This window comes from Spermophilus citellus (genome assembly GCF_964194105.1).
Source record: "Spermophilus citellus genome assembly, chromosome: 5".
NCBI classification, from domain to species: Eukaryota; Metazoa; Chordata; class Mammalia; order Rodentia; family Sciuridae; genus Spermophilus; species Spermophilus citellus.
In genome coordinates, this window is record NC_138186.1 from 87,824,411 (window position 1) to 87,840,401 (window position 15,991).

The 15,991-nt window shown below is 35.5% G+C and overlaps 1 protein-coding gene across 2 annotated transcripts in view; it reads left to right on the forward strand.

The window, feature by feature from the left end:
- Positions 1-3,423: 3,423 nt before the first annotated feature.
- Positions 3,424-15,991, forward strand: part of MEI4 (meiotic double-stranded break formation protein 4) — a gene marked incomplete at both ends in the record, with an annotated part of 132,496 nt that continues 119,928 nt past the window's right edge. Inside the window, one exon of one of the 2 annotated variants that reach the window (XM_081296506.1) lies at positions 3,424-3,684. In XM_081296506.1, coding sequence (XP_081152632.1) covers positions 3,424-3,684 — 261 coding nt within the window. The remainder of the gene's footprint in view (positions 3,685-15,991) is intronic. The other variant, XM_081296505.1, reaches the window with a different exon arrangement.

The window sequence follows — 15,991 nt, forward strand, 5'->3', positions numbered from 1 at the left end:
ACACACACACACACACACATCAGGAAGCAATTTAAAAGCCCAGTTCTGTTTGGTTTAGGTGGTAGCTGTATGTGTTTCCAATGTGATTTATATCCTACAGTCCTATGTCAAACATTTCATTAGCAATTGTTCTGTTCATTTGTGATACAATTCTAATTAATTCAAATGAATGACCCTGAGATAGTTACAATCCAGAAGGACTATATAATTTGGTCTTTTTTTTTTCTTTCTGATGACTGATATTCAGCATGGTTTTAAGATTATTAGCAAATTGCAGGCAATGACTTAAAAATCAGAAGATGTAATCAACTTGGTTAAATCAGTTAATAAATATCTCTTCAAGGTGACAGGGAATTGGCTGTGTTTTTATTACCCAGTGAACTCTTTGTCCTCCTGTGCTAATAAGCTATTTTTCTAGTTTTCCTTTTTAGCCTAGATTCCCACTATTCCTAACTGAATGTGAGATTCTTTTCTAATAAAATAATGTTTTAATAGGTTAGTTTTGTTGGGAGGTCAGTACTGCTATATACACTAGCAGGCTTGCTTCTTGAGGGAGAATCTTCCAGATGACTGTGCCCTGCACACAGGGTGCTTCTCTGACAGTAAGGAGTGTCAGAGTATTGCTCCTATCCCTAACGAGACAGATGGAGGATAAACCATCCAATGAATTGTTGTACAAAAACTAAAATAAATGGAGCTATAACTCCAATTAGTATGTCTGTCTTAATAGTATATTGTCCTTGGTGTATTCAACAGTTGTGGAAGGTTAAAAAAAACGGCAGCTATACTTTGATTTTGTATATCTGTTTTCTTTCTGAATTTTTTACTTTGACATGTGTTCCCTGCAGAATATTAGAAAATATAGAGAAATGGAAAAAAAAACCAAGATAAAAATCACCAACAATTCTATAGTTGGAGATAAATCCTCTATCAGTTTTTTTTTATTTCTCATTGTCTCATATTTGGGATCATATTATTCATATACTTTCATGTATTTATTTGTTTCACTCAGAATATCACTAACACCTTCAAGTTCTAATAAAACAGCTCTGAAAATATAATTTTAATGACTAATAGTCAATTTTACAACAATACCATTATTTACATAACTTTGTCAGTCTCAGTTTTCAATTTTATAAAAAAAACATACTATGATAAACACATTGTACCAAAATGTTTGTGTCTAATCATGATTATAATAAAATAGCATTTGGCTACCTGAAAAGGCATATGGAGTTGTATGAATTGTTCTTTGAAGGATACACAGATAGGGCTTTGGTAAGTATATGAGAATCAGGGCAACACAACTGAGGATAATTCATGAGCAGAGATGTGAACAGGTAGAGCTTGTGCTGCTATCTATTTGAGTGTGATCCAACTGTAGTGGAACAATAGGCTTGAGAAATTGAAGGAAATAAAGTATGAAATGTAGAGTGAAAATCTGAAATTGTGTTAATAGAATAGATATTACCTAACATGAAATTGCTTAGTTTCCTTGAAAATTAGACATCTTCTTCTTCATACCCTATAAACCAAAAGGCCTGAATTTTCTCAAACATTGTGCATTTCTCCCTGTGTGTCCTGGGGGAACTGATTCCAGGACTCCCATGGATATGATAATCTGTGGATGCTGAAGTCCTTTGTGTATGGTGTATTTTCATATGATCCATGTACATCCTTCCATGTACTTTAAATCATCTCTAGATTACTTATAATACCTAATATAATGTAAATGCTGTGGTGAACAGTTGCTACACAGTGTTGTTTAGGGAACAAGAAAAAAGTCTTTACTTATTCAGTACCCTAAGCAAAAATAACATTAATGGGAGCAGACCTCAATGGATTAGCAAACTGTCTTTATTAAGTAGTGGAGGAATGTCACATTTTCAGAGGAGAAAATGGCAATTGGTTAGAAAAGGAGTCTGTTTTTTATAGATATTAACCAGATTTAATCATAGCAGAATGTTTACTGTGACTTAATCATTAGAGACTTGGGCAATCAGGAAAATAGTTTTGCAGGTTCAAAGTCTTAATCAGAAAAACAGTTGTAAAAGTTCAAAATCAATTGTTGCTGAGATGAAAGTCCATAGTCCAGAGCCCATTGTTTACCTTCTTTCTCCCTGGGGGTTATCATTCCATGACCTTCAAGTAGGGAGGCAGTTTTTTATTCAAATGGTTGGATCTGGAGTTTGTTGAAGTACATGTGCACAGGTACTTTGAGAGTCCATCTCTAAATTAAAAAAAAAAAAAATTTAAAAAGGCTGGGGATGTGGCTTAGTGGTTGAGTACCCCTGGGTTTAATCCTCAGTACAAATAAATAAATAAATAAAGTTGAATAATCAAATTTTAAAATGAATTTCTCTAGTAACCTTCAAACTTTATTGCCCTCATATCTATGCTGCTTTCTTTTTCTCTAACTTTATTTCAAGTCAGATGTGAACCCATTTATTTTATTTTGCTTTTATATAAAATAATTCACTTAGCAATTATATGTCAAGTACCAGCTCTGATACAGGCATTTAGTGGGTAATGAAGACCCAAAAACATGTAAGAGGAGGTAGGTGTTCTTCTCAACATTAAGTACCTCCTTTCTAGCAGGAGAGAGACCTACAAATAATTAACCTGTTTGTGTTAAATGTTATAATATTCATTAATGTTTTTTTTATTTAGTACATTTTATGTGTAAAACTCCCATGATTATTACACAAAGTGTGATAGAGGCCACAAGAGGCTTACATTTCAGTAGAGATAATGACATTAAGCTAATGAATTCAGTGGTCTAGCATGTCATCCCCTTACATACATTCATATCACAAGACAGTAATGTTTTTGATTTGGAAAAGTATACTCAGGATGGCAATTGGAAATATCTGGAAGTCCAGAATCAGAGTAAAGTCACAACTTATACGAAGCAAATATTTAAAAGTTGTTCTTCATATAGATAGGAGGGTGCAAGGAAAGGTCCATAGAGGAGAAAAGTAAGGGCTTAAATTTAAGTGGATAATTTATTTAGTGGTTCCGATTACCCAGTGGACTCTCTTCACTATATAAGGACCTCAGTGCTACCCCAGATATGCTGAATCAGAATTTTGGGCAAATGGGTCCAGCAATCACTAAGTTTCTTTAGTGATGCTGCTGATGTGTTGTCCTGGTTAGAAGCCTCAAAATGAATTAATGTGTGTTTTTTCTCACCCGAAGAAGTTGTCAAGTTGTCTAAAATTACAATTTTGAATCTTAATATACATGTGTCTACATTTCTGTTCTGTATATCTTTCTCATACTATTTTCAGTTCCTGAGAATTTTTTTGTTACTGGTATTAAGTTGTATTATAAATTTGATATATATAGATATATATACTGAAAAAATTGAAAAGAATTTCTGTAACTTTTTTTTCTTATTAAATAGTAGAGACAAAAGCCAGGATGGATATTCGAGTGTGGTATTTGAGAACTTCAAAACTGGCTCTGGCCTTGGCAATTATCCGATCAAAACCGGCAGACAAAAGCAGCAGAGAATACACAGAGCACCTTGCAGCACTGGTGTCTAAGCAGGAATCGAAATGGAGGTCAAAAGTCGAAGCCTTGGAAGCCGAAGTTCTACAGTTACGTCAAAAACTTCTTCTGAGTAGGATTTGTTCAGGATCAATTAAGAGTGGTGAGTATATGAAATCATGTTTTGGTAATGTGTTAACCTATTTTATTTCAGCTGTTCATATTTAGAAATTTATTACCCAATCATGAAATTGCTGAGTTTCCTTGAAAATTAGTCATCTTCTTATTCTTGCCCTATAAATATATATTTTTAACTTCTAGTTATTTGTTTAAAGTTTAATGTCTCTTTTTAATGAATGGGTTTACATTAGATTTTGAAATTTGAAATACAGAGAAAGAAAGTAGCCTAGATACAGCAGTAATACTGTTTGATGCTTACTGGAAAAATTCATTTTAAAATCTAATTGTTCAACTAACTTACTTACTCCTTCCTTTCTTCTGTCTGTCTGTCCGTCCATCCTTCCTTACTTCCTAAACCCAGGTGTGCTCAACCACTGAGCCACATTCCCAGCCCTTTTTAAATACACACACACACACACACACACACACACACACATTTTTTTTTTTTTTTTAATTTAGAGACAGGGTCTAGTTAACTTAAGGCCTCCTTAAGTTGCTGAGACCTGGCTTTGAACTTGTGATTCTCCTGCCTCAGCCTCCTGAGCTGCTGAGATTACAGCCCCTAGTTCAAGTTTATTATCTTACTATGTATTTTATTTTGCTTTTATATGAAATCATTCAATTAGCAATCATATATCAAGTACCAACTCTGATGCAAGCATTTAGTGGATAATGAAGACCTAAAAACATGAAAGAGGCAGTGTTCTTCTCACCATTAAGTATCTACATTCTAGCAGGAGAGAGACCTACCTACAAATAATTAACCTGTTTGTGTTAAATGTTATAATGGAGAGATTGACACAATGCAGAAGAGGAAGCCATTCATTCTGACTGGTTTCTGGGGAAGAAAGGATGAAGTGAGTTGGGAACAGATTTAGAAGGCCTTTTAGTATCAACCTTAGGAATATATCACTGTATTATATATCAGTAAGTTGACCATACAATTATAGTCTGCATTAGGACCTTTGTGAGAGTGAAAGGTTTATGTGTGTGGGTGTGTGGGGGGGTGTCTATTAATAATTATACTGGACAACAGGGGCAAACCAGGGCTCACTTGAGTAAACTGAAATGTGTCATCTAATTCACCAAGAGCCATGGGACATTTTTTTAAAAAATATTTTTTTAGTTATACAAGGACAAAATAACTTTATTTGGTTGATTTATTTTTATGTGGTACTGAGGATCAAAAGCAGTGCCTCACATGTGAGAGACAATTGCTCTGTCACTGAGCCACAACCCCAGCCCTGCCTCAGGATGTTTTTGAAGCAGAGGATTGACATTCACTTTGTAATAGGGAAACATGATTCTGGAATTTTTTAAAAATGTAAATCAGACAATATTTCTTATTTGCATAAAACTCTTCCTTAGCTTCTAATTTTGTTTCATGTTAGATTCGGACTTATAAGAATGGCCTATACTGCTGTAGATGGTGTCACCTGGATTCACCTCTTCCACTTCTTGGAATATACTCTCCTCATTGTAAATGGGGCTTCAGCGACTGTGGCCTTACCTCCAGCCCTTGAAGGCTCTTTCTCACCATGGACCTCTGTTATCCTCTTTGACTGTTTTGTGGGTGGTGTCTTATTTTTCTGCAGGTTTTATTCTAAATGATACTACCTCAGTGAGGTCTTTCCTGACCACTGCATACCCTCTGAACTAAGTTCATGAGGAGAGGTCTTTGATTTTCCTTGTACTTTTTACTAAATGCCTAGCCTAAAGCTTGTTACATAAGAAGGTGTTGGATAAATGGTTATAGAATGGCTATAGGTAACAGAGGATGTTTTGTCTGTAGCAATAATTGGAGGACAGGACACCGGTTGTCAAAGGATGCTTTGTCTGTAGCAATAATTGGAGGACAGGAGACCAGTTGTCAAAGGTTTTCACCAAAGCTCATGCTATGGTTTGAATGTTTCCACCAAAACTCATGTTACAATTTAATCCTTATTGTGTAAGAGATGGGACCAGATGGGACCTTTAAGAGATGATTAGAATGGATTAATGAATTAATGGGTTAATGGATTATCTTGAGAGTGGGTCTATTATAAAAGCCACTTTGGCTATATCTGAAGTATGTACCCCTCTTGCCACATGATGCTCTTGTGACTCTGTAGAGCATCCCAATCAGCCAGAAGGCCCTTAACAAATGTGGCCCCTTGACTTTAGACCTCTATAAACAGTAAGTTGAATAAACCTTTATTCTTTGTAAATTACATAGTCTATGGTATTGGGTTAGGGCAACAGAAAATGTACAAAGCCCTTGTGAAAAATGATGAGTTGAACTAGATCTATGATAGGACTAAAGGGCAGACTTTAATGAACAATTTCAGGGTAGACACTTTGGACATTTGTGAATAGATTAGGAGAGTAGTTAAGGAGATATAGGTATAGAAAATAATTGAGGTTTCCACCTTGGTTTATTAAATGAATTATAATACTAGAAGGTTGATTCCAAGTTTGTCTTGAGTGTGGGCTAATCTCTGGTATTTAAAGGGGTTACCTAGAAGAAAGGCAGAAGTATTATTTGAAAACTCAGAAGGGATGAACTATAGAAACAAATTTAGGATATTTTGGCGTGTTCGTAATAGTTGAAGTTACAGCTGTAGATGAGACTCAAGAATTGAGCTGTAAGTCTTGGTGTAAGTCTTGGTGTAAGTCTTCTGTAAGTCTTGGTGGGGGAAGAATACTTACAGAATCCAACTTTCCAGGGATAAACAGAATAAGAAGGCAGCATCACAGTAAGAGTATGCAAGTATAGTTTACATACATACATGCACTGGGAAAATGGGGACTCGCTACCTTTCCTTTGGGGAATTAATCAGGAAAACTGAGGTCCTAATACTCAGATGTTACTAAAATCTCATAATTGTCTAAGCCAAAATAGTGTCATAATTTATAGGCATATTTTAGTTTTCCGAAGAGTCCTTCTTATTAATAGTCTTTTTGAGTCTTCCCAATGAATGAATGGCAAACATCATCAATTGTTCCTCATTTTTTCTAACCTGTTCTAGAGTTAATATGATGACACAAGTACAAAAATTTCCAGTAACCCTAAATTATGATTATCATAAACATTCATGACATCAAGTGGTTGCTTTCCATCAAAGGTCTATTTATAACACTGAGATGGTGCTTTTTACTCGTTTGCAAGATGAGTGTGTCTCACAAAACAATAGGAGCCTGGGTGATAACTTGTTTTTACGCTGAGCACTTTTCACTTAAAATGCCAGTGAGAGAAATTTTCAAAAATCATGTAATTAAAATCCCTTTTACTCGCAGCAGGAGTTGCAGGTAAAGCATTTCAGTGCAGATGTTTGGAAGTAATCTGTCTCTCCATCTGTTAGCTTAGACTTCAATAGAAAGGACTAAGCACATAGATTCAGATAAATGAAATAACTGGTAAAGGGAAGACAGAATTGTAGAAGAGGGTTATTATATTGATAGGAAAATTAAAGAAAAAACATAGTTATTTAAAGATGTATAATTCAAAAGGCTGATATGTCTTGCTCTAAGAAACCTTCATTCCTGAAAATGAAAGCTATTTTATGGTCGTAGTTATTAAAATATCTTTTTGGTATTTTCAGGGTTACTTTATATGTGCAACTGTTCTTGAGTGTTTAAGAAGACAGAAGGCTCTCAATAATTGTTGAATTGAATGCTTCTTGACAGATTGAGAGGCTGGGGAACTTAATTTACAGCATCAAGTATCCACTAAAGCAACTGAGCAATTCAGAATTAAATAAAGCAGAGCAGAAATGGAAAAATAAACAAATAAGGAATGATGATACGGTTTTTATGGCATTTCTGGAAGTCAGCTACTTCTTTTTTCTAATTTATTTTTCTACAGCTTTTCAATGAGAAACATACTTCTTTATTATATTTATTAAGGGACTAGACTGTACAGAGAAGGGATAAATAAAACTTGATTCTGGAATTATGTCACGTTTTCATTTTACTTAAATGTTTACTAGCACTTTAAAGAAAGGACAAAGGAAGGAGGGAAGGAAATAGGACAAAGGAGGTAGGGAGAGGAGAAGGAAAGGAAGGGAGGAAGGAAGGGAGGGAGTGAGAGGGAGGGAAGGAGGAAGGAAGGAAGAAAGGAAAAGAATCCCAGGTATTCAGTGACAGATTTCTCAAAAAATTTTTGGTGATGGGAGGCAGATATGATTATCTACTGAATGAGGCAACTCCCTTTGTTTCTAAAGCACTCGAAATTTTCTTGTACATAACTGTGCTCATGCCCATTAGGATAATACTTAAAAGGCTTAGACTTATTTTGCCACTTTTGATATAAGTTTGGCCTAATTCTAGCCAATGAAGGTTAAAAAGTAACCTTCTGAGCTTTTGATCAAGATTTGCTCATTTGGGTGAAGAAATAGAGGCCCAGGAAAGAGAGCAGTTTTGAAAATTTTGAACCTCAGCTTCTTGATTCCTTCTTGATTCCTGTATGCAGCACTGCCAAATGAGGAAATGATGCCTGGAACTCTGGTAGCCATTTTGCAACTTTAATATGGCCATCTCAAAAAATTAATGCTGACATGACAAGACTGATGCACCAGGAGAATGAGAAGGGTTAGTCCTTGTTATTGACATTGTTTAGTAGCAGGAGAAGCTCTAGGATTACCTCCTTAAAGACTTTTTAAAAAGGGTGGGCAGTGGTTTAAGGCATTGTTTTCATTTATTTGTTTATATATGACAGTGGAATGCATTACAATTCTTATTACACAAATAGAGCACAATTTTTCATATCTCTGGTTGTATACAAAGAATATTCACACCAATTCGTGTCTTCATACATGTACTTTGGATAATAATGACCATCACATTCCACCATCATTTCTAACCCCATGCTCCCTCCCTGCCCCTCCAACCCCTCTGCCCTATCTAGAGTTCATCTATTCCTCCCATGCTCCCTCTCCATATCCCACTATGAATCAACTTCCTTATATCAGAGAAAACATTTGACATTTGGTGTTTTGGGATTGGCTCACATCACTATAGTTATCTTCTCTAATTCCATCCATTTACCTGCAAATGCCATGATTTTATTCTCTTTTATTGCTGAGTAATATTCCATTGTGTATATATGATATGCTACATTTTTTTTATCCATTCATCTACTGAAGGGCATCTAGGTTGGTTCCACAATTTAGCTATTGTGAATTGTGCTGCTAAAAACATTGATGTGGCTATGTCACTGTAGTATGCTGTTTTTAAGTCCTTTAGGTATAGACCAAGGAGGGGGATAGCTGGGTTAAATGGTGGTTCCATTCACAGTTTTCCAAGAAATCTCCATACTGCTCTCCATATTGGCTGCACTAATTTGCAGTCCCACCAGCAGTGTATGAGTAGACCTTTCCACCCACATCCTCACTAGCACTTATTGTCATTTTTATTTATAATAGCTTCCATTCTGACTGGAGTGAGATGAAATCTTAGAGTGGTTTTGATTTGCATTTCTCTAATTGCTAGCAATGATGAACATGTTTCATATGTTTGTTGATTGATTGTATATCATCTTCTGAGAAGTCTGTTCAGGTCCTTGGCCCATTTATTAATTGGGTTATTTGTTATTTTTTGTGTGTGCTTAGCTTTTTGAGTTCTTTATGTACCCTAGAGGTTAGTGCTTATCTTATTCCTAGGATCTGAGCACATCTAACAAAATAGGGGGGAAGCAGGGAAGATCAAGAATGAAATGCTATTTTTCACTCCCAGTTAATCTTCCTGATCTTTGAGAAGACCAGAAAGAAAAATATATTCTTTAATCTAGAACAGCTTCCTGTTCAAGATGACTTCATGATGTTGGCAAGGATTTAGTTAAGGACTGAGTACATAGATGAGGGAGACTCCAAACACAGACTAGCCAGGAAGGCATCAATGGCTGTCCTTACCCTAAATGTAAACTAAGAATTGAAAGGGGTAGGATGTCAGGAGCAGGGCTTCATTATTTGGAAAAATTGCTTAATGAACAGAGTTAGGATTAAAATTTGAGCATACTTGTTTGTGTGGATGCCAGGGCCAGGGAGCAATCTGGACAGTTGTCTATCCTTACACAGTAATTTGGCATTCACAGGTACGAAATAAATAGATGAAGTGTCAGATATTTTCCTTTACAATTTTAAGTTTTTAAAAAATTGTATTTATTTTTCTACATTTTTATTAGTGCATTGTACTTGTACATAATGATGAGATTTCTTGTTACATATTTGTGCATGCTCACAATATAACAATATAATTTGGCCAGTATTGCTGTCCACCATTTAATTTCTTTTTTTAAAAAAAAATTATTTTTTAGTTGTACACAATACCTTTATTTTTTAATTTATTTTTATGTGATGCTGAGGATTGAACCCACGGCTTCACACATGCTAGGCAAGCACTCTACCACTGAGCCATGACCTCTGCCCCCATTTAATTTCTTACTGTCTTTATAAATGATAGCTAGGCTATTGGATGAACAAACAACTGGTTACAGTGAAAAGAAGCTAAGAGAAAACCAAACCAAATTAATTTATTAATTTACACATTTATTTAGTAAGTGTTCATTGAGTAGTCACTTGTATAGAGAATTTGAGGTAGTAGTTGTGGGATGCATGAATGGTGAACAGAGAAATAAGCTTATATGATAGAAGGTTGAGTCCAGGCTTTTCTGAGTGTCGACTAATCTCTGGGATTTAAAGGGGTTACCTAGAAGGAAGGCAGAAGTATGATTCGAAAACTTAGAAGGGATGAGCAGGCTAGAACTATAGAAACAAATTTAGCATATGAGTAATATAATTAGTTATGGTTGAACTTAGCTCTTCTAGGTTTGGGCTCTTGGGAAATTCAGTTGTTTCCCAATGAAATGGCTTTGGGAGTTTCCCAGTCCTTCTAGCTGACATTTCTTAAATTTTTTTCCTCATTCCCTTTCGCTTACCTTATTCCCTAAGGATTAAATCATCAGAGTTGCATTGCTTCCCCATTTTTTATTTCTCATCTTGTATAAATCCTAGTTCAGGAAAAGGTTTTTAGCTGGACTGGTGGTAAACAGAGACAAAACAGGAGCTGGATATCATTGCAGCCCCACATGTACCTGGCCAGACCCAGGCTGCAGCTTGCCTTAGTCTCCTTACTGCCATTTTCCTGGTCACAGCCCACTCAGCTTCAATCCCATTTCTTTTTCTCCTTCTCATTCTTTGCCAGACCATGTAGTAAGAAACATTGTAAATAACTGCCTTATAGTCACAACCATGGAGCTCAGTAATTAAAAATTGGGATATTTACTGTTTTATAGATGCCAAAAGAGCTTGGAAAATGAAAACATAAACATTTCCTTCTCAGTTTTCATATAAGTGCTCATAATAGAAATTGTCAAATATAATAATGATGGAAATTTGCCTAAAATTGTGGCTGTTTTAAAACACAAATAGATAATAAACATAAACATCAGAATCATGTTCTTAATTTAGGAGAGATTTTAATGAAAGGCTCTACAGTGGTGTAAATTTGTAATTATATATTAGACATGTTTTAATCATTACATAAAAATTGAATTAATCTTGTGATAGACCATCGGCAAACAAAGAAATTAAAATTATGTTTAAAAAGGCTCATAATATCAAATGGTTGTAATTACATTAAGGCAATGATTTAGAAACATAAAATCTTAATTATCATAATATGACCTGTCTCTGGTAGGAATGGTGTGTAGAGATAAGGAGTTATATGGTCCAAACCCAAGAATGATATCTAAAGAAGAAACAGAGGTTTAGAAGTTGGGCTTATACATAGGAATTCTACAATATGGAGTTTTCCAAATAGAAGTCATCATTCAACCCAAGTCTGGTCCTGGTGCAGGGCTCTAAATCTGTGCATATGATACAGCCACCATCTTTGCCAAAGCTGGGTTCTAGGAAGGCTTGTTGGATGTCTAGGTAATCCCCAAGTTACATGGACTCTACTTTCTGTGTATATCTGGAATTTCTACTTCTCTCCATTTCAAAACTCCAAAAGTAGTTTTGCCTGTTTTATGCCAGTTAGACATATATGTATATATTAGTATATATTAGTATATATAACATATATGAATAATATGTGAAACTTCTAATATATCATACACACACAAAGACATATGCTTATGTTTTTGTTTTCCAAGCTCTTTTGCTTAATTTATCTTTACTAAACTGTATGTCAGTAGTTGTAGCCTTACCACTTTCAATATAGATCGTAGGCCATTCTTAAGTCCTCTCATTTACTTGATGAAATCCAAAAATCTAGATTACAGACTTTTTCAGTATTTGGTGCTTGCTTATCTCTTCAGCCTAATCTCTTACCACCATTTCCCTTCATGTCCTTAACTGCAGCACACTGAATTTCTTTCACTCACACTACTGTCTTATTCTTCTCAGCCTGTTCCAGGCCTGTACAAATTTTGTTTCTCTCTGTAGGGCATGTTCTCCTCCTCTGTTCTGTCTGGCTATGTATTCTTCATTTTTATGATGTAGTTTTAATATTCCTCTGCCTTCTCTGACTACCTCACTAGCCTAGATTATATTCTTCTGCTGTGGGTATGCATAATAGTCTGTACTTTTCACAGCACATGTGAGCTAAATTACAATTGTTTGAGCAGTCTGTCTTTCCTGTGGGACCTAAATTTCATGCTCATGGGAATTGTGTCTGTTTTCATCACTACTGTACTCCTTTGGTTAGCACAGCACCTATTGTGGTGGGGGTGGTTTTGAATGTTTGTTGAATAAGTAAGTTTAGAGGTGGTATAAGTGTTAATACTTGGAACAAAATATTCTTAGCAAGAATATTTGCTATTTCTAGTTAGTTGGGATTTGCCAAGCCCCTGCAACAATGGAAGTAGGATACAGAAAGTAGGATCCAGCATCTTAGGGAAGGAGACCCACTAAGGTAGGGTGAGTCCAAGGGGACCTACCTTTGTGGGGACCATGTACACATATAGTAGTTTAATCAGAACAGAACAAGTGAAGGATGACAATATTAATTTCCTAATATTGAAACTGAGAAACTGTAAATGGAGTATTTCTGATAAGCTTCCAGTACTGTTGATCTGACCACTACTTCTCACTAACAAGAACTATTTCTTTTTTCTTTAAGGAGCTTGGCTGTTGAAGAAAATAAAGAAAAAAGATAGGTTGGCAGTTGAGGAGGGTGTAAGAGGGTGTGAGTAGAGGGGCTGCATGCTGGTAGGTTGATGGGAAGGAATTAACAGAGACAGAAAAGAAGATAAAGAAAGAAGAGGATAACAAAGGAATCATAGGTGGCCTAAGGCCTTATATCTAAAAGAAATACAGAGGATAAGGGGATAGTCTTTACCTAAAGAAGGGGCGCACATCTCTTTTTGTGAAACTCTTGTAAAGGTAGGAGTAGGTGTTTCTTTATTTGCAGTTTTGCTGAGTTCATTTCTGGCAGCTCTTCAGGGGTTACCCTTTAAGGTTCACTTTCTTCTCCTATTACTCCTCTAGTGGCTCTTATTTGTAATCTGTCTCCTTATCCTATTGTTTCTTTTTTTTCCAACTGCCTTTGGATTTTCTTTCTTAGTATTTCTTTCTCTGCAGTTCTAATTCTTGTCTAAGAAGTCATCCCTACCAGTTGTCTTGATCATAAAGAACCTAGGAAAGCAGAGTTGAGTAACTTGTCACACATGTGGAACTATAAGCACATATACTTGCATTAGGTTTTAGGTAATACTGAAAGCTGAAATAGTTAACCTGGAGATAAAATTAATTTGAGTGAATTCCTAAGTAGAATATGAGGATGTTTATCATATGTTACATGTTTATGTAAAAGTGGTACAAAACCAGCAGAAAATAGTGCTTTGGAGGCTGGTGATGTAGCTCAGCAGTAGAGTGCTTTACTAGGCTCTGAGTGTGATCCTCAGGACTCAAACAAACAAACAAAAAAAATTCCTGCTTAGTTTCTTGGAAGTGAATCTCTGTTGAGGTAATATGGGGTAACGTGACTTATCCTCTTGTGATTTATGTGGTAGTACCTATTACAAGGAGAGAAGTTATTAAATTTTTTTTCTACTCCAAGTAAATGATCTTTTCCCTTGAATCTCCTGTTTTATAAACATTGTTTACATGAATTTTCAAATATAAATTGCTTCTGAGCTTTTCCTAGCATTAGTATGATAATCAACTACATTGGAGAGTGCTTCTTCTTTGGGTTCTATGTGAGTGAAAGAGACATGGAGGTATTGTGAGCTGTTCTCAGCCCTGAACAGATCCATTGTATCACATCAATTATTTTATAGTACATATGTTATAATTTTTTGTGTTTTCAGTCTCTGATTTTTCTCAGAGTTGAAGAGAAATATTGCTTATGTATCTTTAATACAGTCAGAGTATGTCTGCCAATTTTGTGCTTTAAAATTCACAAGAAAAAGATTTCCTCCAGAGAGCTGGTTTTTATGTTTTCAAAAGCTTTCCTTTTAAAATTTTTCATTACTCTTTTAAATTAATAAGTCACGTGAAGAATAAAAACTGAGCTGTTTTGCATTTTCCTGTGGTGCTGGATCCACTGAGATCTTGTACATAGTTTCTCAAAGATGTTTCTGGGATTAATTTCAATTATCATCTCTGATGAAGCCTGTAAATATGAAGCTGCAGAAAAAATTTTCATGATGTAAGACATGTTTTTCTATATAAATTGCAATACATACAAAAGGTTGACATTTTACATAATAACTTGACACATTACTTGGTGATGAAGTAACTGCTAAAAATTTAGATGCTATAGTCCTTTTAAATCCTTTTCCCAGTGTTTAAAGTGTTCTAATTTATCAATAGAACAGAATATACAGAATTTAGTAATCTTTGTCTTGCCCATTATTATTCTAATAAATACCTTTCCCTCTGGAATTTAGTATAGTATGTCAATTTCTTTCTGTAAAATGATGTTTTTAAGAAAATTACCTATTCTTTGACCCATGCCATACAAGTTAGATTGAAGTTTGCTTATTTATCTAGTTATTTATTTATTGGGTACTGGGGATTGAAGTCAGGGGCACTCGGCCACTGAGCCATATCCCCAGCCCTTTTTGTATTGTATTTAGAGACAAGATCTCACTGATTTGTTAGTGCCTTGCTTTTGCTGAGGCTAGCTTTGAACTCATGATCCTCCTGTCAGCCTCCCAAGTGGTGAGGATTACAGGTGTGCGCCACTGTGTCTGGCCAGTTTGCATATTTAAATACCTAATTTTGTTAATAATTTATCATGCTTTTAATAACTCTGAAGTTATTTCTACCTGTGTATTTTTATGACATGTTTATCCTCATCTGATTAGCTTACATTCTGTGAACCACAAGGCATCTCATCACATCTATAATTTCCAAGCAGGAGTCAGCATAAAGTAGGCCAAGTCTGTGCTGGTGGGCTGCTTTGTGTGGCTGCAAGCTTTCTGATGTCTGACAGGGTGAGAGATACAGCAGGAGCTGGACCCAGAGAACTGTGTGCCTCTGTGATCTGTACTTTTCCAATCTCTCTGAAACTTCTCTTTAAAGAACTGCACAGTTAGCTGTGTTAGTAAGCACAGTGATAACAAACTGAGGTGCTCATTTAGCTTTTTTCACAGTAAATACCACATCAATCCAGGCCTTTTTGTATCTGCAGGCCTATGTCAGTGGTGAGGAGTTCCCATAGGTATGAAAAAAGTGCCATAATAGTATTTGTAACTTTAATTTTGAAAATTTATTTTTATTTCTTAAAAAGACTTTCTGAAAGTCTTTGCTCTTTAGTATTTGGTAGATCTAAGGCTATTCTAGGTGCTGGTTCTCAACCCAGACTATGTGGTAGAATTATGAGATGATGAGGTCTCACTCCTGACTAATCATGTCAGAATTTCTGAGATTTGGACTCAGTCATCAGTGCTTTTTCAGTCTTTAGGTTATTTTAAAATACAATCAAAATTGAGACCTTTGTTATCATTATGTGTCTAGTTGGGGGGCAGGTCCTTCATGTCCTGAATAAAGAATTGAGCAAGATACACAGAAGTAACAGGCAACGTACAGCTTTATTGAAGATGAAGGTGAAGGTAGCATTTCATAAGAGAGAATGAAATGGGCCAAGTGAGAGAGAGAGGTTTCAAGGCTCCTGTGTCTGGAAATTGGTGTCTTATGTGTGGAGCTGTGAGGTGGTCTCTTCCCTATACATACTGGATTGAATACCCCATTTGCTCCCATTGGTTATGATAATACCTTATAATACTACCTTATAGCTTATAATTATACCTGATAAGAATAGTGTTCAATTTTTCCCCATTGATTACTTTAGAAAATCTAATTAGAATACTGTCCACTTCACCTTCATTGGTCAT